General features: G+C 40.1%; 1 protein-coding gene across 1 annotated transcript in view; it reads right to left on the bottom strand.

The window, feature by feature from the left end:
- LOC134796304 (histone deacetylase 4) overlaps positions 1-25,173 on the bottom strand; it is a 144,037-nt gene that overhangs the window by 11,863 nt on the left and 107,001 nt on the right. Inside the window, exons 5-16 of the mRNA XM_063768389.1 lie at positions 23,119-23,226; positions 9,814-9,996; positions 9,406-9,476; positions 8,737-8,885; positions 7,482-7,586; positions 5,546-5,706; positions 4,974-5,180; positions 4,372-4,559; positions 3,960-4,080; positions 1,450-1,682; positions 914-1,052; positions 564-806 (exon numbers count right to left, since the gene is read on the bottom strand). Of these exons, the coding sequence (XP_063624459.1) occupies positions 564-806; positions 914-1,052; positions 1,450-1,682; positions 3,960-4,080; positions 4,372-4,559; positions 4,974-5,180; positions 5,546-5,706; positions 7,482-7,586; positions 8,737-8,885; positions 9,406-9,476; positions 9,814-9,996; positions 23,119-23,226 (1,908 nt within the window). The remainder of the gene's footprint in view (positions 1-563; positions 807-913; positions 1,053-1,449; positions 1,683-3,959; positions 4,081-4,371; positions 4,560-4,973; positions 5,181-5,545; positions 5,707-7,481; positions 7,587-8,736; positions 8,886-9,405; positions 9,477-9,813; positions 9,997-23,118; positions 23,227-25,173) is intronic.

The raw sequence follows: 25,173 nt of genomic DNA, 5'->3' as shown, positions 1-25,173 counted from the left end.
AAGCCGGAGGCCCAGGCGACGTTGACGTTGAAGCCGAGCCCGGCGCCGGTGCCCGGGAAGAAGTTGCCATCGTCGTGTCGGTGGATGCTGATGTATGGGTCGTCATTAGATTGTTAAAGAGACAGATACAGTAATATTGTTACCTTGGCAATGGGCATGACGATGGACCGGAAGGCCGCCAAGTACTCGGCGTCGCCGAGCGGCGGGCTGAGGCCGGAGGCCCAGGCGACGTTGACGTTGAAGCCGAGCCCGGCGCCGGTGCCCGGGAAGAAGTTGCCATCGTCGTGTCGGTGGATGCTGATGTATGGGTCGTCATTAGATTGTTAAAGAGACAGATACAGTAATATTGTTACCTTGGCAATGGGCATGACGATGGACCGGAAGGCCGCCAAGTACTCGGCGTCGCCGAGCGGCGGGCTGAGGCCGGAGGCCCAGGCGACGTTGACGTTGAAGCCGAGCCCGGCGCCGGTGCCCGGGAAGAAGTTGCCATCGTCGTGTCGGTGGATGCTGATGTATGGGTCGTCATTAGATTGTTAAAGAGACAGATACAGTAATATTGTTACCTTGGCAATGGGCATGACGATGGACCGGAAGGCCGCCAAGTACTCGGCGTCGCCGAGCGGCGGGCTGAGGCCGGAGGCCCAGGCGATGTTGACGTTGAAGCCGAGCCCGGCGCCCGCGCCGCACTCGGAGGCGGCGCCGGTGCCCGGGAAGAAGTTCCCGTCGTCGTGCCGGTGGATGCTGATGTACAGCACGTGCGGGTCCTCGTAGAAGATCTGCTGCGTGCCGTTGCCGTGGTGGACGTCCTGGGGAATTCAAATATATGGTAAATAACATATTTAAAACACACAAGTTTAAAACGACTTCAATTCTTTAGAGCTGGTGGTGGAAACGAAAGGCGTTATTTATTTACCCAGTCGACGATGAGTATCCTCTGCAGTCGCAACCGCTGGTGCAGTAGACGCGCGGCCACAGCTACAGAGTTGAAGAAACAGAAGCCCATCGCCTGGTTGGGCTCTGCGTGGTGACCCGGTGGCCTCACCACCGCAAATCTGTACATAAAAAACAATATTGTACAAGGCATTCTTTAAATATGTATTACTTTTTGGTGCCGTAAAAATTATTTGTATCATATCATATAGTCATTGGCAAGCTCAGAAACCAAAATGACAAGAGTTACTAGAGGGCGGCGTATGCACCTCGTACCATAAAGTGTCGGAGTATAGAAACAGCTTTTAGGACGGGGGTCTCCATAATTTTTGACCCGAGAACCTCAGCTAAGCTTTCAGTTCTCATAAATTATTTTTGCAAATCGGAATATATGATCTTTGGCCTGCCGCATCTTGCGGAGATCGTGCTGCGAGGATGGGGTTATGATAGTAGGAGCAGAGTACAGGACGGATCAGGCGTAGGCGGTGGCCGGAGTGGACGCCGGTTGTGGACACTCACCCGTTGCGGAGCTCGCCCCTCGCCGTCCGGGTGGCCAGGTCGAGCACGGCGCCGGCGGCCATGCGCGCCGCAGGGGCCGTGTGCATGTCGGACCAGGCGGTGTCGGAGTCCACGCCGAGGCCGCCGCAGGCCAGGCGCACGAGCTGGCGCGGCCCCGCGGCCCCGGCGCGCCGCCCGCCGAACTGCGCCACGTGGGACTCCGCGTGCACGGATTGGAGCTCCTCGAGGGTCGCCTGCACAAAATGTACAACTTGGTTTAAATGCGTAGGACGTAAGGGGACAAAATGAGGACGTTTATTTTTGAATAATTAATCACACTGTACGTCACGTGAGGTTGTAAAACATGTTACGGCTCGCCTCATAGCGTGCCGTTGTAATTACGAATATTAGACCCACGAGTGAGTATTTGCCTTAATTTCATTAGACGCTAGCTGTCGTCTACGAACACAGTTGAAGCGCGGCGTATAGGGATTGCAAACCGGATTGATTTGCTCAATCCGGCCGGATCCGGCCGGATTTTGCCACAATCCGGCCGGATCCGGCCGGACCGGATCCGGTTAGGTATAAGGATATGAAAGTTAATTAAATTACATATTTTTCAAGTTTTATGCGTTATACGAGGAAAAAAGTGTCATATCATGTCAATCTCAAATAAAATTTAAAATCTAAGTCATTTATTAATTTTATTATATGTAAATTCACATGCATTCTGCTCAAATTTACGTTTACAATAAAATTATAAATTTGATTAGATTCCAAAGCCTGTTAATGGGATAATTATGGGATGGGAATTGGAACTTTTTGAAAGGACAAGTTTTCGTAACTGTTCTAGGATGGAATAATTTGTAACGCTGACATCCATTCTAGTAACTAAACATATTTTACTTTTAATCAAAATTACAGTGAAACTTGGATAAGTGAGACTTCAAGGGACGAGCAGATTTGTCTCACTTAAAGAGGTATTCCACTTACCCAGGCTCTCAGTTAGCCAGGTACAAATAAATTTCTGTCTCATTTACAGAGGGTCCCATTAATAGAGGTGAGAACAGACGATATTTCAGTTATAGAGGTGGTTAATAAGGTATTGTGTAATTATCTTTAAAAATAAATAAGGTAAAATAATCCTTTGTCCTTGTCCCCTTGTCCCTAAATATTTTTTAAGTCTGTTAATTATTTCTTTAAATTTATTTTGAATGATTCTATCTTCAAATGATAGATTTTTTCAATTTAATTTGATACGGACTTCATTGCCTCTTAGAAAATTATTAAATGAAAATGTGTTTATTCGTGTTACTTATATCAATATTTCAGCGTTCGTTTCGATAGTGTTAACTAAATAAAGTAACAAAATAAAACTTGAAGTTTAGACACAATTAAGCAAATGCGGAATTTGTGGATAGACTAAGAGTTAGTAAGAATACGGAAATTGATCAATAAAGTCCAAGTTAGAGAGGTCATAGACTGACTTTATCTCAAATACAGAGGCCAGTTCCTTTAAAATTCTAAAAAAAACTATTAGGAAAATGTAATCTTATAAATATAGTCTCAGTAAAAGAGGTAAAATACACTCTCTGTCTCAATTATAGAGGTAAATCTGACTATAAAATCACAACAACTAATCCCAGTTATAGAGGTTCGTTTTATCTCACTAACAGAGGTAATTCAGTGCTAAAGTGTCGGGACCGCACCATGAGTCCCAGCTATAGAGGTTTCTCACTTATCCAGGTCCCACTTAACCAGGTTTCACTGTATATGAAATGCGCTCCAATATTATCTTGCTTTCATTTATTATCCGTGGAAATAGTTTTATAGCCTAAATCACAAATAAATAAATAATTCATGAATAAATATTTGGGGACAATCTTATACAGATCGACCTACTCGTAGCCCCAAACCAAGCAAAGCTTGTACACGTATAGTATATTGATAAATACATGCTTATTGTATACATAGAAAACACCCATGACTCGGGAACAAATATCTTTGTTCATCACACAAATAAATACCCTTACCGGGATTCAAACCCAGGACCATCGGCTTCATAGGCAGAGTCACTGAATGGTCACTAGTCAGTCACACTAGTGTCACTACCCACTAGGCCAGACCGGTCGTTACAAATGCCTTCCATGACATATCGTCATCCTTTAATTTGTACTTATAAGTATTTAAGTAATCGTCGTATCGTGCCATTCGTGCCACCCACATGAAAGAAGAAATCCTCTTCTGTTCTCAATCATCATCATATTAAATAACTTCTTATTTTACTAAATCTTGACTTTTTCATTCGTTCTTTATTCTGTTTAACTTCTTTCTTCCATCCGTCGCCTTTATCTCACCTAAAACGCACAGTGGGTGCTGTGTGCGCTCTTTTTTTCTATTTTCTCGGATCCGGTCCGGATCCGGTGATTTTAACCGGATCCGGTAGCTCCTGAAAAGTGCCGGATCCGGCCGGATTACCGGATCCGCCGGACCGGATTGCAATCCCTAGCGGCGTATGCTACAGTACGTACCTTGCGCGGCCTCGTGCGCTCCGTGCGCGCCAGCAGCCCGGTCTCGCACAGGCGCGCCCACACCGACTGCAGGCGCCCGCCGTGCTCGGGGTGTTGAGGCGCGTGCGCACCACACGCACATCTATTAACAAATAAAAATTTGTTAAAAGTGATTAAAAAAAAAAGAGTAAATTTCTTACGAAAGGATACGATAATTTTAAGTACGGCTACAATTAAGCGAATAAAAATAAAGGAAAACTGCGGGAGCGTCAATAACGAGCTAACAACCAGAGACTTTCGCAGAGCTCGACCCGACGTCGACGCAACGGTACCGCAATGTCTGCCAAAGCTCTAACTAAACTTTCGCTAGCGTGCAAGGTCTCTATGGTAACCTAACTTGTTAAGTCAGTCCTCCCCCCCTCCCCCCACTCACCCGTGCTTCAGCATGAGCGCGTCGTAGGCGAGGCCGGTGGCGGGCGGGCGCGCGCCGACGAGCGGCGAGCTGAGCGCGCGCGCCAGCGGCGCCGCCGCGGCCGCGCGCCGCGCCGTCAGGTCGATGACCTCGCCCTCCTCCTCGCGCAGCGCCGCCGCCGCCGCCGCGTCGTGCGCGCGCGTCAGCACCTGCCACCGAACATTACCAGTTATCGACACGCCCACTAGACATATAACCACTCACTTAGTTGGCGACTAAGGGCCAGTTGCACCAGCCATAGTTAACACACTGATCGCAAGTTATCGAAATTGTTGAAGCGTGCCGACGCGCCGTAGTGCAAATCTAGTGAATGCAAACTGCAGGCGAATAATTGTTAACGCTCGTCTTTTCACAAATGGTTCGCGGAAAGAACAGTGCATTCGCTAGATCTAGACGTCTGAATCAGTGTAGAAACACGAAGTTATATCTATTTTTTTTAAACTAGAGAAATAAGACACAAAGCCGTGAAGTTTGTAGAAAATAACCTGCAGGTTAACATTCTAGGGCAAACGAGTGGTGTGCAGGAGCGTCGACACCTGCGTTGTACAGCGTCAGTGACTAACCGTCTTCCGTATCTGGTCGCGCAGGTAGGTGTGCGAGTGCTGCAGCGCGGGGTCGCCCAGCGGCAGCGGCGCGCTGTGCGTGCGGCCGAGCGGGCGCGCCGGCGGCCGCGTGTGCGCCGCCGCCGACACCGCCGACACCGCCGACACCGGCGGCGCCACGTACGGCTCCGCCTCGCACACGGGCGGCAGGGACACTGACACCATCACCTGGACAACATTTTAGTTACTAACGAGTCCTTATAAAAACAACATTTCTGTATAAAAATCACGTTCCATCTAGAAGTGGGATTCAAATTTTAAAATGTCAACCAAATTTCTTATTGGTGCTTGGTAATGAACTGAGATTCGTTTCAAAATCGCATCATATTAATAACAAATCATGTTAAGATTATAAGATTAAAATATTGCTATAATTGATCATAATATTGTATTGTATCCTATCGACTGAGCCAAATAATTATGCCGAGAAAGATTTTGGGCAAGACTGTTAGGACACTAACTCCGTTCGGGTGCATGATTCCTTCGCGTTGCAATATATACCTAAACAGTGTCGTAATAGAGTCCAAGTTTACCTGCGGGACAGGAGCGGGCGCGGGCCTGCCGAGAGAGATATTCGGCATGGAAGGTGAAGAGAACAGTAGCTCTGGTCGAGTGCTCGGTTCCTCCTCTTCGCGGATTGGCGCGGCCGTGCACGCGCCGGTAGGTGAGCCACGCGGCGAACTGCCGTCGCAATCTGTACCCAAAGAATGTGGAGTTAGAATTCAAATTTCATTGAGAAGTAACAGTAGTGAAGTTGCAATCTAATCCAAGTCCGGGAAATTTTAGTATAATTTATACTTTGGCAAGTCATTTCCGTCAGAAGAAAAAGGCGGCAAATTTAACAAATGTAGGCGTGAAGGGTTGTCCTTTCATTAGAAAATTTGAATATCGCGCCTTTTTTACTGACAAAGTAGTTTTGTCAGAGTATATTGAGTATATCCCGCTACAAATAACAAAATCGTTTATAAGTGAATCATAAGTATGACTTGAGTTCATGGTAAATTATTTTCTTTACATAATTCTTTACACAATGTTATTGTTCAAATTACACACGCGTACAACACGTATTAGTATCGTGTCAAACAAAACTTCATATACATATGTATATAGTGCTGTTAATTATGAACACATTAAAGATTATCTTATCTGTTTCTAGCTGCAATATTCTTATTGCAGTAAACAACTTACACACTGTCCTGTAGTATAAATAGTACAGCTTGGGAAATAATGACTATTTCTAAAAGGATGACTCTAACTAACTTAAAGATATAGGTATATGGAGAGTTATTAAGGAGACTGATATTTTCTTTTCTTTTCATTGAAATATTAACGCTACTATTTTGTAGTTGAAATTATAACGCTAGAAAATACCTGTGATTGAAACGGCAAAATTACATAGCAATATAATTAAAGGCTGTATAGCCTTAGGCCCATTATGATGATGGTTGATACGGCAAAACTTGGATATGACAGTTAAAATGGGAAAAGCGAAGGGGAGGGATACTAATGATGTTTGTAACTGAAAACAACATTACCTTCAAATTGTATTCAATTTAGGCTGGCAGAATGAAATGAAATGATTTGAAATGCGGTACTCACTGCGGTGTTATGGCCGCGCTAGTGGGGACGCTCAGCTAAGTGCCGACACGCGTCTTCAGCTGCTTCAGCATGTTGGGCTTGCCATCGTAACCCAAGTCTATTGCTTTACCAATGTAATGATGGTAAGGGAGTGATAATGACCGTAACGGGGGAGGTAAAGGTGTGTGTGTGTACTCACTGCGATGCTTGGGCCACGTCTTGAGCGGACGCCGCACTAGCGGGGACGCTCGGCGCTCGATGACCCGCGCCTTCAGCCGCACTTTCAGCATGTTGGGCCCAACATTGTAACTTACGTCTACCATTAATGTTAGTAATGTGATTGTGAGGGGATGGTAACGGTGTTGTACTCACTGCGGTGCTTGGGCCGCGTCTTGAGCGGACGCCGCACTAGCGGGGACGCTCGGCGCTCGATGACGCACGCCTTCAGCCCCACTTTCAGCATGTTGGGCCCGACATTGTAACTTACGTCTACTACTAATGTTAGTAATGTGATTGTGAGGGGATGGTAACGGTGTTGTACTCACTGCGGTGCTTGGGCCGCGTCTTGAGCGGACGCCGCGCTAGCGGGGACGCCCGACGCTCATTGACGCGCGCCTTCAGCCGCACTTTCAGCATGTTGGGCCCGACATTGTAACTTACGTCTACTACTAATGTTAGTAATGTGATTGTGAGGGGATGGTAACGGTGTTGTACTCACTGCGGTGCTTGGGCCGCGTCTTGAGCGGACGCCGCGCTAGCGGGGACGCCCGACGCTCGATGACGCGCGCCTTCAGCCGCACTTTCAGCATGTTGGGCCCGACATTGTAACTTACGTCTACTACTAATGTTAGTAATGTGATTGTGAGGGGATGGTAACGGTGTTGTACTCACTGCGATGCTTGGGCCGCGTCTTGAGCGGACGCCGCGCTAGCGGGGACGCCCGACGCTCGATGACGCGCGCCTTCAGCCGCACTTTCAGCATGTTGGGCTCGGACGCTGTTAGTGCACACCATGCTCAATGCAATGCTCACACTGGTTAATGCTATGCTACAAGTTACTAGCAGAGAGTAGAGACTTGTATAAATACTCGTTAAAATTGAGAAATTAGATAAGCTGATATGGAGAAAAGTTACGTTTATTTCGATTCAAAGCCAGATTAAACGGGATTAGCGTGTTGTTAATTCAGTTACTGGACACATTTTTTTTCTAAGATTAATACATTTTTACAACTCTGTACTCTCTGGTCACAATATGTTTTAGTCCTTAAATTTATTTATTTTTTTGTAACAAACATCTTATTTATGTTTAAAATTTATCGATTTAAGGGCTAAAACAAGTACACAACATATTCCTTGTATTCTAAAAATATGATTGTTTTAGTAGACACATAAAATATCTACACACGAATTTAGTTTCTTAACAGATCAGAAGCTCATTTTAACTAATTTTAAATTAAACGGTACAGATCTCTAGCATCGTTTGCGTTATTGACTCGTTAATTAGTTTGTTGCAAAACTGCGTTATTAATGTAATACAAACAATCATATAACTCAATTTTATAGTTTTTATTCAAAATATTAGTAAGTACTTCACACACGAAACCGAATGCGTATTAATATTAAACACCTACATAAGAACATCTAACGGACGCATAGCACAAGGAATTACGTACATTGAACACTTTCTCGCTCGCACAGTGTCATTGACCGCCGGCATCATGGGCGGGACAGCAATATAATTACGCGCGTGCGATAGAGATAGGGAACAAGCGGGTCATTGTACGGAATTCTTCTTGCTAAGCGTCGTTTCTTTAATATTAACTTAACACTTTTCAAACTTTCAGTCGCATCACTCCAGTATGAATATATAATTTCTAACACTACACTTAGTAACGAAAACACGTGATTTTGTAGCGAAATGTATAGGTATACCGATTTACCCACATTTATTGCACTTAAGTGTATTTTACGAAACACTCTCACAGATCTCTCATAAACGAAATAACAAGTGCACATTTTATCATTTCTTGGGCGAATTCTGGGAGATACTTATTTCTTATATATCGTTACACACCGGTCAAAAACAAGATGGGAGACAGCGACTGACAGTATGGAAAGCAAGTGAAACATCAACATCAACAACTGACCAGTCTTCCTTAGCGGGAAGTCGTTGGGCGAGGGCTGCGGGGCGGCGTTCAGAGCCAGCGGCAGCGCCGGCGCCGCCAGCCTGTACGGGTGCGTGGCCGCCGCGCTCGCCGACGTGATGGACTCGCCCGATGACGATTTCACAATACCCCTGTAAGCATAATAAGGGTTAAATGTGTCGAAGTCTAGTCAAAGGTCCCACTTTGTCGCTTAATAAGGACGGGATTTGCTTGTATCTTTATACGAATAACCTGCCAAAGCTTCCTTATGGCAAGCGTCAAAGTGGGACTTTGGCTTGGAAACGACACAAATAACGTGTAACGTAACGTAACGTAACGTAACGACACGTGTGTGCTATACTGTTGAGCAACTTTGATAGGTGTTTCAGACTAGAATTGACATATAATCGATTACAAAGTCTATATTAAAACTGGCAGGTATCAGCAGGGACTGTTAAATGTTTCGAAATTTTCTGCACTTTATCCTCTCAGAGTCGTGTTTGAAATGTCGTGGAAAAAAATGACAAAGTCTTTTAAACAAACATTTGGCTACCATTTAACACGTAATCTAATATTTAAAACGAAGCTGGGGTTTATAAGTCAACAGACATTTTAATTAAAAATAAACGAGAAATATAGAAAGCTTGGTACAATATGTTAGAGCTAACTTACCAATTTCTGTAAGGAGATCCAGGAACGGTGCCGTTGGCATTCGCCGCGGCTTGCTTCTTCTTTAAGAACTCCTGAAAACAAAACATTACATTAAACATAACAAATACATACATTCATCAAAAAGTGTCCTAACAGCAGACTTAAGATTTTTTTATCATTCGATTTCTCAATTGGTGAAGAATTTTGGCTCCTAAGGAAGCGACAATGGAAGTTGAAATCCGTCTCACGCCATAGTTTTTAATTCTTTTTTTGCCAACGTGTTCGTAGCGTTACACGCGTAGCCGATAATAGCGTTTTCCCGCTTTGTACAGAAAAGCGATTACGAACAAATTACCCACCGAGCAGGTTCCCGGTACTCAGTGTGTTAATTAAAATTTAATTATAGTAGTGGTAGTGTATTCAACTCACCTGAAGCTTCTGCTTGACTTGCGACGACGCATTAGCGCTGTGCTCATGCTTGTCCCTCTTCCTCAGCAGCTCCACCCTGTCCCTCTCGTGCCTCTCCCTCGCCTCCCTCGCCTCTCTCGCCTCCCTCGCTTCCCTCGCCTCCCGCAGCGCCGCCTCCTCCATCTGCTTCTGCTGCTCCCACAGCTGAAACCAAACAGGCTATCAAGCCCTAGTTACACGTTTTTTGATCTTAAAGTAACATGTTGCAGACCATTAAAGATGGATCAATTTATGCATCAAGCGAGCTTTATGCGACGAAAAGTATTGGTCCATCTTTAATACGTCTAAAATATACGAAGTAAGTTATTAAAGGCGATCTCAATCGATAGGAGGTACAGTCGGCAGCAGAAGTTGCTAAGCGGGCCAGGTGTTCAAAATGATCTTGACGCGACTTTATTGTTAAGAGAATAAGAGCGTGTCAAGGTAATTTTGAACACCTCGCCCGTTTATCAACTTCTGCTGCTGACTGTACGCTACTTCAAATTAAACTTTTCAATTAGAATGGCAATGAGAAACGAAAACGTAGTCGTACTTAGATTAAATGAATCAAAATTAAGCTAATGCTGTATCGTGATGAGGACCAAAATTCATCGACAGTCATATACAAAATAATAAGTACCTAATGATGAAGGTAACGCCACACCCACACGATTTTATCGTAGCCCTATATATTATTATATACGAGTGCTATGTTATATTGTCCATTATTAATAGCATACCTTTAACGCATCACTTATCTTAAGTATTTCACGCCCAACATCAAAATTACTAACATACAAATATTGCGATTGTTATACTGCAAAGAAATTAATTTTAAATTTCGGAAACATTATTTCTTTTAACTTTATATCCATTAATAAATATGTCGTAATCTGTTTACGACGATCGAGAAGTATGGCGCGAAACAACGAAAAAGGCCGTACAACGACCTCAATGACCACGACTGCTCTGACAAGAGTATCCGACTAAGAAGAAGAATCTGTTTACAATAGTTACAATATAAGTTTGATTGGCTCAAATTAGTAGCAAATGCGTCATATTGGTTTAGTCATCAAAATAATATACATTCTTGCCATTTTGCCAAACTAACTACACGCCATCACTTTCATTATTTATCCGTGTTTTGTATGTATGACTCGTCTTACAACAATGCATGTTTTGCTCGATGTAAATGGTTTCCTATACTCAACTATACATAGTCCAAATTTCCCAACTATACATATATTATAGATTAAGTCTCACTAATATTTATTTGAAATGATCTAATTCTGAGGCGAATATTTCATAAAAAAAATAATTACTTTGGTATGAATACTTAATAATTACATATAAACTTGTGGATTTTAGTTGCACTAACTATAGTTGGGTATCACTTTTTTTTTTTTATAAAAAGGTGCCTAAAGTTGACGTCTAAATACCTAAGCGTGACACGACGGTAGAATTACAAGTAATTATCTTTGACCGTCACGGCATGCAGCTGCGATCCTCTCAATGGAACAAAACACTTTATAATTATTTGGTAAATCAATGACAAATTTAGCAAGGACAGAAATACCATTGAAAAATCGAAAAACAACTTCTCAAAATGTTTATTGACCATTTGTGAATCTTATTGCAACGAGTTAAGGGCTACAAGGTGTTAACTGTTTATACAAAAATATTACACACTGTTATTCAAGTCCCAAGCCGGTATTTTACGAAAACGAATGACTTGGACATTACAAGTTTGACTAGTTTTACCTTAAAAGATACACGTGTATACGTATACGTAGGTAAATACAAATATAACAGGTGTGAACCTAATTAACATTTTGATAAAGGCGATTCAGGTTTATCCAGTAACAACAATAGAAAAAAAAAACCGGGCAAGTGCGAGTCGGACTCGCGCACGAAGGGTTCCGTACCATACTGCAAAAAAAAAACGAAAAAAAAAAGCAAAAAAAACGGTCACCCATCCAAGTACTGACCACTCCCGACGTTGCTTAACTTTGGTCAAAAATCACGTTTGTTGTATGGGAGCCCCATTTAAATCTTTATTTTATTCTGTTTTTAGTATTTGTTGTTATAGCGGCAACAGAAATACATCTGTGAAAATTTCAACTGTCTAGCTATCACGGTTCGTGAGATACAGCCTGGTGACAGACAGACGGACGGACGGACGGACAGCGAAGTCTTAGTAATAGGGTCCCGTTTTACCCTTTGGGTACGGAACCCTAAAAACGACCAAGAGCATGTCGGGCCACGCACAGTGTAGGGTTTCGTAGTTACCATTCTGTCAGAACAGGCCAAACGGAGGATATTAGTAAAGTATCATGTACATTACAATCATAATCTCAAACAATATTTTAATAACTACAAAAAAACTTTTAGAACCGTACTCGTTACAGCAAAAAAACTCGATATACGTAGAACCATTTCAAAAACTAAAAATAAATCTCGTGCAGTTTGGAAAATAGTTAATGAAAGCACGGGTAGGAACGTCAAATGTAGAAAAAACAATAAGTTAAAATTAAAAATAAATGGCACTCTTACCGAAGATCAAAATATCATAGCCAACACTTTTAATGACTTTTTTGTCGAAGTAGGAAGAAGCTGTATTGATAATAGCACCACAACTTTTCAGAGTTTCTTAAAAAAAATGTTCGGGAAGAAAAATATCAATACAATATTCCTCGATCCTATAATTGAACCTGAGATTAGACGTGTAGTAATGGGTCTTAAAAACAGTCATTCTCGTGGGCATGACGAATTATCTACAGAAATGATAAAAAAATATATTAATATACTTTGTATACCACTTTGTATTATTTTTAATGACTGTATACTGGAAGGTACCTTTCCGCTTCTCCTCAAGCGTGCAAAAGTTATTGCTGTACATAAAAAAGGATGCACGTTAGACATAAATAACTATCGTCCCATATCAATACTGTCAATTCTATCAAAAATCTTTGAAAAGTGTTTGTACACCAGGTTGGAAAAGCACTTTATTAAAAATGACCTTTTTTCTCGACATCAGTACGGATTCAGAAGTAACCAGAATACCTCTACTGCTGTAATTGACTTAGTGACTGAAGTTATGTTATGTCTCAATGACGGGCTCTTTTGTGGGGGAGTGTTCTGTGATCTAACCAAAGCTTTCGATTGCGTTGATCATGGAATACTCCTCAGCAAATTGGAGTACTATGGCGTACGTGGAACTGCCTGGAATCTGCTAAAGTCATATCTGAGCGAGAGATCTCAATATGTTGAGATTGGAGGAACTGAAGATGCAATTCATTCGAGAGAAAGGGTCATAAGATACGGCGTTCCACAAGGTTCTGTGCTGGGCCCACTGCTTTTCATTATATTTATCAATGATTTACCACAATATCTAACTGGTGGAACGCCGTATCTCTATGCCGATGATACCAGTATTGTCATAAAAGCTAATTGACCGAAGCGAAGCGAAGGTCTACGTTTTGACTCGGGCATTTTGCTTTCGTATGTCCGGATGTTCTCCTCTACAGGTCGCAATTCTTAACCGATTCTCGTGAAATTTTGTGACCGAATTTTATGACTAAATAAAATTTTTTTGTCAATCCGGTTTTTGGAAATTTTTAAAAATGGCGGAGTCGTGATACCTGGCGCCTAAACAAATAGTCGTATCGATATCATAAGACTTTTTTCTTTTTGAAACATGTTTACAGAGTTAATAGCAAAAAATGCAGAAAAAAATTATCGCTGGTTTAGGCGGTATTTAGATATTTAATTTTAACTAATTTTAATTTGAGAAGGAGTAGCTAAATTTCGTCAACCCATCTAAGAACTATTTGGCTCAGTTTGTAAACGTTCGCTTTTTCTGTTTGCACAGAGGGTCTGGGTTCGATCCCCAGTAATTGTATGCTGGGATATTATAACTTTTTGTATTCTTTTACACATAAATTTCGTATTGTTTTTCTTTAATTTACTATACACCGTGTTTTTATTGAATTCCGTTAACTTCGGGGTATAGTTAAGTACGTTTATAAGAACTAAATGGCATAGTTAATTTAAAAAAAAAAAAATTTTTTTGTTTTCTTTTTTGTTTTTTGTTTTTGTTTAAAAAGTAATTAAATGTAGCATATAGCGTTGTTGTAACACGGGCATTACATTTAACTCAACCAAACAATTGAAATCTGTGACATATCAATGTCATTTCGTACATTAATCGACCGAGATTGTACTTAAGTTTAGTAGCAAATGTATGAACTCATTCTAAACACTAATCAATATGTAAGCCGGCCCTAAGGCAAGTGTACACGCTTGTAGAGGCCTTATAGTAAAAAAATAAATTATGGATTATCTCCGAAATGGACTTAATTAGAACATCGGTGTCTTTGAGAAAGTTACTTGATTTAAGCTCAGGAATGCACCCTTGAAATTAACGGAAATCAAAAAAAACACGGTGTATTTAAAGCTCTTAGCACCATGTTATTTCAAGCTCTGCTCGCGAGGTCTACAGCTCAGATTAAATGGCCAAAAATTCAGAAACTTTGTATCGCTGGTTTCGGCGGTATTTCGATATTTAGTTTTTACTTGAGAATGAGTAGCTAAATTTCGTCAGCTTTAGTAAGAACTATCATGGCGCATTTTGCAAACGTTCGCTTTTTTGTTTGCATAGGGAGGTCCCTGGTTCCATCCCCAGTAATTGTATGCTGCTACATAACTTTTTGTATTTTTTTATACTTAAATTTCGTATCAATTGTTGTTTTTTTTTTTTTTTTTGAAAAAATAAAAAAAAATCATATTTTTTATTTATCAAGCGCGGGCTAAGCGCATTCGTTTATTATTTGCAAGAGATGATGGCTTTTTGCGCATAAAGAAAATTTGATTCTTGAATATACGGCGCCATACCTTTGGCCTATGCTCGTCTAGGTGGCGACACCATTTTATATTTAACAATTTTTACTCATATCAGTAAAAGAACATGGGTCAAAATCATATGGCGTTCTAAAAATAAGAAAAATCATTTATCCATACATATATACATTTATTGATATTTTTTTTTCATTTTCATTTTAATCCTGTATCGAAAGATGGCAGTAAATTTACTGTGACTACAAAATTTAGTATGACAATAACCCTCTACTACATATAGGGACCGTGCGCGTTGGAGGGTCTGCCATCTTGTGGCCTGAATCGGAAACATGTACATTGCCAAAACAAGTTCTACCATCTACCGTTCTTGTAGGTACGTTTCCTTATGCATAGTAGGTTATGTCATCTTGTGGGCTACATCGGAAGCATAAACGTCACATTTACGCCTCACGCCAAAAATCTGACGGCTCCTATGCTACCCCCTATAGTTCACGCACGCCCACTATAGGGACCGTGCGCGTTGGAGGGCCTGCCATCTTGTGGCCTGAATCGGAAACATATGTGCACATGTACATTGCCAAAGCAAGTGCTACCATCTACCGTTCTCGTAAGTACGTTTCCTTGTGCATAGTAGGTTCTGCCATCTCGTGGGCTACATCGGAATCATAAACTACTCATCTACGCTTCGCGCCAAAGATCTGACGACTCCTGTGCTGCCCCCTATAGTTCATGCACGTCCCCTATACACTTTATTCTCTTTAGATTAGATATTTAAATTCTTACTCGAGAATAAGTAACCAAATTTCGTCAGCTCATCTAAATGCTATCATAGGGCAGTTGGAAAGACGCTTACAAGCAAGGATATGGGATAGGTACCCGGTTCGATCCCCAGTAAATGCAATTTTTTTTATTTATTTTTTGCACTTAAACATCGTATTGCTGATTGATCAAGCGAGCGCGAAGCGCGAGGTAAGCGTATTCGTTTGAGTTTTTGTTTGAACATTTTTTAGCGGTTTTAGTTCAAGGGCATGGCTGTTCCAGGAGTCAATTTCCACTTACGTTTATAGCATGGGCGGTCACCATCCATAAATCGGAGGGGTTAACATTGCCTAGGGTAGTGGTCGACCTTGGGCTCAGGGAACTAGCTGTAGGTTGCTCGTACGTTGCGCTTTCCCGGGCTCAAAAAGAATAGATAGTATAGAGGGGTCCTGTCATTGTAAATTTTGTAGTCACTGTAAATTTACTGCCATCTATCGACACACGACTAAAACTTAAAATGAAAACGCATAAAGTTATCAAATAATGTATATATATGGATAAATGATTTTATTATTTTTATATCATTTTGATCCATGTTCATTCACTGATATCTATGTGTTAAAATTGTTAAATATGAAACGGTGTCGTCACGCCATCTACCTGAGGATAGGCTAAAGGTGTGTGCGACATCATCAAGTTGAAATTTGGTACACATATGTAAGTTTGTGACCCGAATACGGACATGTAACGTAAACAAATGAATTTTAAACATGGGGGCCACTTTTGGGGGGTAAATGAAAAAATGAAAAAAAAAATTTTTCAAACTATATCATGTTACATATCAAATGAAAGAGCTTATTGTAAGGATTTCAAATAATTTTTTTTTTTATAATTTTCGAATCAACAGTTTAGAAGTTATTCAAGAAAATAGGCAAAAAATGACCATTCCCCCCCCCTTATCTCCGAAACTACTAGGTCTAAAATTTTGAAAAAAATACATAAAATAGGCCTATACCTATAGATGACAGGAAAACCTATTAGAAATGTACAGTCAAGCGTGAGTCGGACTTAATTACAGTTTTTAATCCGACTCCTACGGATTTTTTAAAGAGATTTCACTCACGTTTCACATAAAAAATACATTGTTAACAGTGCCGGATTACTTAGAGTAGTAGTTTTCTTAGAGTAATTGGTGATAATTTTCTGATAAGATAATCATTTTAAATATTTAACGGTCTTACCTACTTACGAGTAATTGTAAGGTCAAATTAAAAATAATGTTTAAAAAAAATGTTAAATTGAGAGCTAGCTTAAAGTTTTTTGTACTCGTCGACTTTAATGGTTGAATTAATAAAGAGTTTGTAACCAATAAGCAAAACAAGCACGTGCTTACGGCACCACGTTCAGGGAGGGCACCAAAATGCCAGGTTGAAAAAGGTGAACAAATTTTAAAATTAGGGACAGACACATCGTTTTTACCACACGATTTTTTTAGCTGTCCAAAAGCTAATTTGCAAAAATAATGGCGCGTAATTCTTTGGGAAACAATCGGTAGCAGTAGAAGAGTCGTGATTACATGCATAGATTCGATTTCAACCCACTCTTTTGCGGTTCGGCGTTAGGTCTTATGCGAGGCCTTCTGCCTTACGGCAAAGTTGATCTTCTGCCTTAATTACACTTGGGCGTGGATCCAAATCCAAGCTTTCCTCTTTCGCAGCTGGGCCTACTGCCTTTCTCACACTTCGCCAATTCAATTCCAAGCTCTCTGCTTTCTTGCATATTTTATGCATGAAAACAACCTCGCTGAGACCCTTAAATATCGAGCCCTATGTGAAGCTAGGCTGATAGAAAACTGTCCCATCCCTTCTCTGTATGAAATCCTGGATTCGCGCCTGGTTGGGACTAAAATTAAAATTGCGTTTTTATATCGAAAAATTTTCGCGCTCGCTTCGCTCGCGTTTCTATTACTTTCTACGCTATGATAAAGGTGACATTCGGGTGGCGACTGCAACAGCATTAGGTACTCTGTTGCAACATTACTGCTGCGGCACTGTCAATTTTCGTGATAAAATGATGTGACTGATTTCCATTCTCAGCTGTAATGCGGCAATGAACTTCTCTCAATTTACCAAAAAATCAATGTAATCTTGATGACCCTAGGGACAGGGGGCACCTAGAAATGCTTAGGGCATCAAAATATCTTAATCCGGCACTGATTGTTAAAAATTGTGTAATATACGGAACCCTTGGAACGCGAGTCCGACTCGCACTTGGCCGGTTTTTTTAATGCTAGTGGTAAAAATAACCAGGTTTTTTTCAAATAGGTAGGTTAGGGTTATTTTTTTTGATGACCCTAAAAACGAAACTGCTCCCAGAGATAGGTAGGTTAGGGTTATTTTGTTTTTTGATGACCCTAAAAACGAAACTGCTCCCAGAAATAGGTAGGTTAGGGTTATTTTTTTTTGATGACCCTATAAACGAATCTGCTCCCAGAGATAGGTAGGTTAGAGTTATTGGCTGACAGCGTTTGGTTTTTTACTTGTAGTTTTTTAGATTATGCTTTAATTTTAGTGTTTTTGATATTTGTTGTATGTGAAATACCTACAAGTAACAAATATAATTACTACACTATTAACATACAGTAACAAGAAAATATTATCCTAGATATTTAAAAGAAAGAAAACTATAAGGAAAAGATTAATTTAAAAATATTAAAAATAGGCGATTGCGGAAGAAAACCATTGGGAAAATATGGGAACGGAGTAATTGCTACCGAGAATTAATGATTTCGGGAAATTATGGGCAACGCAAAATATGAGAACGGAGTAATTGCCTCGAAGAAAAAATGATTTTCGGAAATTATGGGCCACACTCGCGAGTCCACGAAGCTTCTTAGTTGCAGTTTACAGGTTAATTCAAAGGTAATGTTGGTTTCCTAACATAAGTAGAGTTAGACCAAGAAAAGTCTGCAGAGATTTTGACACTGGCACAAATAACATTGGCACTGTGTGTGCTGTCAAAATCTCTGCAGACTTTTCTTGGTCTAACTCTATCCACTTTTCTATACAATTAGTATGGCGACGTGTATACTTAAGGGGCATCGACCGTACACTGACATCGGGATGATATTTTTATCATGTTATTTAGTAGTCATCGTGCGTCTCGCTTGCGCCAATACATGTACGGACAAGAACGAGTGAAATGCACGATAACTAAATGACATCAGTTAGATGTCTTTCTGATATCAGTGTAAGTTTGAATTGGCCTGTTAGCCAAAAATTGTTTCGTATGTCCATATGTTCTACTCTACAGGTCGCATATCTAAACCAATTCCCGAATTTTGTAAGCAATTGATAGTTAAGTTTTTATGGTCAAATTAGATTCTCTAAATTCTTCGAAACAACGGAACCATACATTTATTCAGTTTTAAACTCTGCTCGCGAGGTCTACAGCTCACAGAGCCACTAGTACAGAAATGGATTTCGATTCAAAAATGCAAGACTGTTGGTCTAAATTATGTACCTGGTTTTTATCAAATGGCTTAAGAATTAATTCTACCAAGAGTTTTTATATGACCTTTCGCCGTGGTTTCAATAGCCCTGACCCTGTCTGCAATATACCTATCGTCAAATCCGATTGTATAAAATTCTTAGGCGTAGAGCTGGATTCATTTTTAAGATGGCACAAGCAAGTAGAACAAGTCACAAACAAGCTTAGTAGTGCCTGCTATGCGTTAAAAACCCTTTCTAGTACAGCAGACAAGGAGACACTAAGAACAGTATACTTTGCTTATTTTGAGAGTGTGATGAAGTATTGTATTGAAGTCTGGGGAAATAGTGTAAATATAAATGCAGTGCTCCTTAAACAGAAAAAAGCTCTGCGATATCTTGCAGGGTGTAAACGTGTGCCTGCTACTCATAGAGATTTGTTTATAGATCACAAAATATTAACTGTGATATCTCTTTATCTTTACTGTATTTGTATATACGTTTTCAAAAACAAAGACCGATTCCAACTAAGTAGACAAAATACCTCCAGAAACTTGAGAACTAAGAATGAATTTTTGACCACTAAAAGTAATTTTCAACATTTTGATAAAAGTTTACACAACACCGCAATTAAAGTATTCAATAAATTGGACATTAATATAAAGTCATGTAAGGATCAAAGGACATTTGAAATTAAATTAAAAGACTACTTTATAAGTAAACCTTATTATTCTATTAAAGAATATTTTGCAAATGCTTTAGATTAAAATGTATGATTTGTAATAAGAATACTTAGTTGACATCTGACACATATATTATTATACTCTTTGCTCTGACATTCTATTAATCTGTAATTACTATTGTTGTGATTGTTTTATTATACTTTTTGTTGAATTTATTGTGTACCATATAATTGTATTTGCATGCATTTAAGTATGTTTTATTGCAAATAAAGTGATTGATTGATCGATAAGGGGGGAGGGGAGGGGGAAGTACCTTTTACCTACTATTTAAGAAGAGAAGATTTTTTGCAATAACTCAAAAACGGCCGGACCGATCATGTTCGCTATAGTTCTAATTGAAAGTATTTATTTATTAAGCCTCTGTTTCACGATTTTTGGACCCATGGTTCAAAAGTTAGAGGAGGGGGGGACATATATTCTTTTCTTTCAGAGCGATTATTTCCGAACTTTATCAATTTATCAAAAAATGGTTTTTGGAGACCCTTATTCGTTTTGAAAGACCTATCCAACGACACCCCACTCAAAAAAATAATTTTGTATGGGGGATATCCTAAAAAAATTTTTTTTTGCAGTTTTTATTTTACCGTTCTGTCATGCCATGCATGATTAATGTACTCGTATCTATGTCAAATTGCAGCTTTCTAGCACTTAAGATCACGGAGCATAGCCGCGGACGGACAGACGGACATGGCGAAACTATAAGGGTTTCTTAGGTGACTACGAAACTCTAAAAAGACACACCTACGCAAATACAAAATAACGCGCAATTCAATTGTTTTTCAATTCGTTCAAGTTATTAATGCTAACTTTTTTCACGCATACCTACCTACCTTTACCTACCTTTTTTTTTACCTACTCGTAATGCCTTTCAAAGTATCACATAATTGGCATTCTAAAGCGTCTATTTCTCTTTGGAGGTTACTACAACTACATGTACCTAAACGTTCGTTCACTGCACTAGTTTACTCTATGACTGGCCAGGCGCAGCGCAGCGCCCTGCTCAATTATCTAATTCACATGGCATTGCTGCCCGTATCTAGCATAATTTGAGCCCTTTATCCATAATAACTGTGTATAATAGTAGGCCATTCTTTGAACCGGTTCTCTATGGCGTGTATATGTACAATTACAGCCCTGGAGCGGGTTAATGAATGATGTAATTGCTGATTGCGTCGCCATTCAGATCTATTTATAGCGTGACACCGGCGGCCGCGCTCTGCCAAACATCGACTTCCAAATATTCCTCACTCTGCCAATTATGCGGCTATGCTAAAAGTTTTTTTTTTCATCTTTCAAATGCAATTCAGTCTTTCAAATGAAATAAAGAAGTCAAACTGGTTGAAGAGGATATAGCAAACTGTGTCTCATAACAAGCCACAAGCAGCTCAAACTGTAACTGCCCAAAAATTTCCCAAAACCAATGATCCCTACTAAAGTTTGCCGAGCCCTGGTCAGAAGAGAAGAGGGTCTTCAGCGTATACCTATTTCACGGCTAGACATATGACTCTCGTATACAAGACATAATTAATTGCCAATAGTCGTCATGTACTGGGCCCATGCATATTTCCTCAGAATTTCTCCGTATACCGCGCGTCTAGTTTAAAATTACATTTCATGGATTTTGAAAAACTCATAAGTATATGCCTGACTGCAAAAATGTACGTCTGAACAAACGCCACACCTGGGCTTCAAAAGAGACAAAGATAGCAATAGTAATTCGGCGTACCTTCCAGTTTAGAAAATAGACTAGCATGACAGCCATCGAGTGATAAGCCAATTAGTTTCCCATCGGCGAGCGCTGGGGTAATGACATACTTCGCTGACGGCCAAACATCTCGGTTTGTTTTTGGACGGACTATTTCTGACTCCCGTATTTTTATTTCTGATTATGAGTTGGCAATGCGCAGCGGGCTTCTGAGAATGACCGAGCTGGGAAACTAACGATTATAACTTTTAGATTGGAGTAAATATGGCGGACACTAAGGTCTGAAGCTTAATCAAACCAAGCCTACTACTGTAGGCCTAGCACTGTATTAATTAGAAAGGGACTGGTAGTCTATCTCGCAGGCGAGATACTGTCGCGCCACTCCTCTGCTAGGGCTACAGGATAAACGCTAAGATGGTTGGCAGAGAGATATCGAAGCGCATAGTTTTCGACTTGTTTCTACCTACCTACGTACTCGTACCTATTCAATTAAATCGATAGCAATCGGTTGAAACTATAGCTCTCAACCTTTGTTCTTTCGGCAGACCAAATAAGCGGTATGTGAACTTCAAGTCGAAAACAAAATGGTCCATAAAAGGATCTTGCAAAACCCAAGATGGGCATTAGTAAAATCACGAATAACTAGCAGCAACTAAACTTATAAAAGAACAATCACGCCCCTGTAATTGATTGGTGACATGCGTATGTAAATGTCTCACATTTGTACGATAATCCGGTACGTACATAACATAACGTAACCTTACTGTATACGGCTGAATGCATAATGAACGACGGTCAACTCCGTGACCCTCATTGTTGTCACAGTTATTTTAGGCGTACTTATTTAATTTGATACCCGCTTATTTGATTTGAGCGACCCGCCCCGACTTCGCTACAACCAATTTGCACAAAACCTTTACAAATTATACACCTAAACCTTCCCCAAGAATCAATCTAGTCATATATGAAAATCCGTTCAGTAGTTTATGAGTTCATCGCGAACATACGGACAGACGCGGCGGGGGACTGTGTTTTATAATGATACGACGTAGTCTTATCAGATTTATAATACCTACGTCATTCTACAGGTTGGCTCAACAATACGTTGATAAACATTATAACTGCGGCATATTGTTGAAGGAGGAGTTTGAGGATAATAGATCAATCAGATGATAGAGTCGAAAAGTGGTAAACCACTTTCTTGGCTGACTATACCTATGTTTTGTTTTAGTTAAATTATAGATTTTTTAATCACATTTTGTAATACTTGTAATCGCTTAATTTAATTGAATATGTAGGTATTATAACTCTTGGTCTCACAAACCGCCACCGATAATCTCATGCTATTTGTAATTGCGGCATTTGGTCGATTAATTGAATTAGTTACTCTTACCTACTTAGTACTTAGGCAGCAATTATGTAAATTCGCATGCCATTTGTTGCAACGTCTGTAAAAACTTTTTAGTGTCAAGCAATATGTCAGTAGCAAAAGGCGCTGATATATTTTTTAACGAAGTGTATATACATTTTTCAAAACTGTCGCCGTTTCTATTCGATTTGCAACTATAGCCGGCCAAACAACTTTGTTAGTAGAAAAAGGCGCGAAATTCAAATTTTCTATGGGACGATAACCCTTCGCGCCTAAATTTTTTCAATTTGCCGCACTTTTCTACTGACGGAAATGGCTTGACAGACTATGATAACTAAGCTAGTATAGTGATGTATAGGTATTCACCTTGAGATGGTGCCGCAGTTGTTGCTCGTGCTGCTCGGCGAGCTGCGCGCGCTGCTGCTGGAAGTGCTGCAGCAGGATCTCCTGCTGCAGCTGCTGCTGCTTCTTCAGCTGCAACAGACCACACTTCATGCTTCACCCTCACTCGACAAGGCAGGTGCCGCACCAAACGACCACTTCAGATTCAACAGAAAGCTTTACATATCAAACATGAGCACTCATTGTGCTAGATTTCATCATTTGAGCGTCACAGCCTGGCGACAGACAGACGGACAGCGGAGTCTTAGTAATAGGGTCCCGTTTTTACCTTTTGGGTAAGGGGTCATCCATTAATTACATCACACGTTTAGAAGAAAATGTGACATGTTGTGACAAGGGGGAGAGGGGAGTCACAAACTTTGTGACGTCACTTTAACTTCATCAGTAACCAAAATTTTATTTTAATCATTTTATTTACTGTACAGTTCAAAAACAAGTTTTTGGAACGATAATCGTTTTTGTTAGTTAAATTTTTTTTCATAATCAGTTTTGGGTTATAAATTTACTAATAGTTTGACAAAAAATTTATAATACTTAATTCGATTTGCCGATTTCGTTGAAAAAATGTGACGTCACACCAGGGGGTGGGGTTTGCCAAATGTGACCAAGTGTGACAAGGAGGGGGGGAGGGGTAAAAAAACCTTGAAATTCGTGTGACGTAATTAATGGATGACCCCTAAGGAACCCTAAAAAGGTTCACTGATTGTCAATGAAGAGTGTTGATGTTAGTATATAAAAGTTAACATATGACAACATTTGACAAAACCTCAGTCATGTCCATTTAGGAGTCACATGTTTTTGATTTGATGACTTTCTCGAGTTACGTCATGTTTCTTGCGACTGCTAAATGGGCATAGAACTATATTGGGGTTAACAAGCTCACACATGAATCATTTTGAGGATAGCGATTTCAAGTAGGTACCTATTCCTTATTGGAAATACTCGTATTTGAAGCAGCACCTACTTGGAGTACCTATATTCGATAATAAGGATAAAGTTATTAGAGTCTAAGCCTATCGAAATGTCATGTGACATAGCATGGAAGTGCCACCTAAAAAATCAAATTCCTAAGTTTATATAGTGATACTGCTACACTTTGTTGCTGCCAAGTCGGTGTAGGTTAGACGTCTGTCTAAGAGTCTTCTTTCAATATTAATGCATCGAACGAACGACACGGTAATGACTTCATATTATACAAGTCTGAATAAAACCCCTGTAGATTTGGAATTCAGATACATATATAGCCCTATTCTCGCAAAAAAACATACAACACCATGCAATAAGGTGCTAATCTAAATCTAAGAAGGTTTACTTTAGGTGTTTAGGTGCACTGACGACCGTCTCTTTTCTAAGAGTCCAACATAAAAGCTAATGCCATCCTTTGAGTTGGTATTTTCGGTATCGGACATGTAGATATCGGCGTGAAGGCCGCCTAGTATTCCTAGTGTTATGTAAACCCAACATGTGTCGAACATTAACCATTCAAACAGCTATTTACAGATGCCAATATCACAAACACCAGCACGAATAGAATTCGCGCTTGTTAATACGAGTATTAGTAGACGCATTCAACTATACAATGCCGTTTTGAACCAAAGCACATACAGAGTTTAAATATAGTCCCAGATGAGTCCATATTTAAAATTAGAACGATTAAAATATATGGACGTGTACTATACCTCTCGCGTCGAATGATGGTTCCTATGACAGTTACTTCAAGTTTCATATAGCTGGGCTTAGTTTAAAAAAAAATTGAAGAAGTATGTTTTCATTTCTCACGGTCTGAAAGAGGGTCATTGTTGTTCCAAAAGGTGAGCAGAACATGATACGTTTCTGCACTAGAACAATTTAGATTCTAAGTACGATATTTTTTTACGATAAGCAATTGAAATTTGGGTATAAATGGATTTTTTATTTCCATTCTGATATATAGTCCCCCATTCTATAAATAACGATACTTTTGCCTAAATTGTAAAAAATACTATAAAAATGTATACTTAGTCATGTTTAAAAAAAACA

The sequence above is a fragment of the Cydia splendana genome, chromosome 13, assembly GCF_910591565.1.
Source record: "Cydia splendana chromosome 13, ilCydSple1.2, whole genome shotgun sequence".
Lineage (NCBI taxonomy): Eukaryota > Metazoa > Arthropoda > Insecta > Lepidoptera > Tortricidae > Cydia > Cydia splendana.
This window is presented reverse-complemented; position numbering and strand designations above follow the sequence as displayed.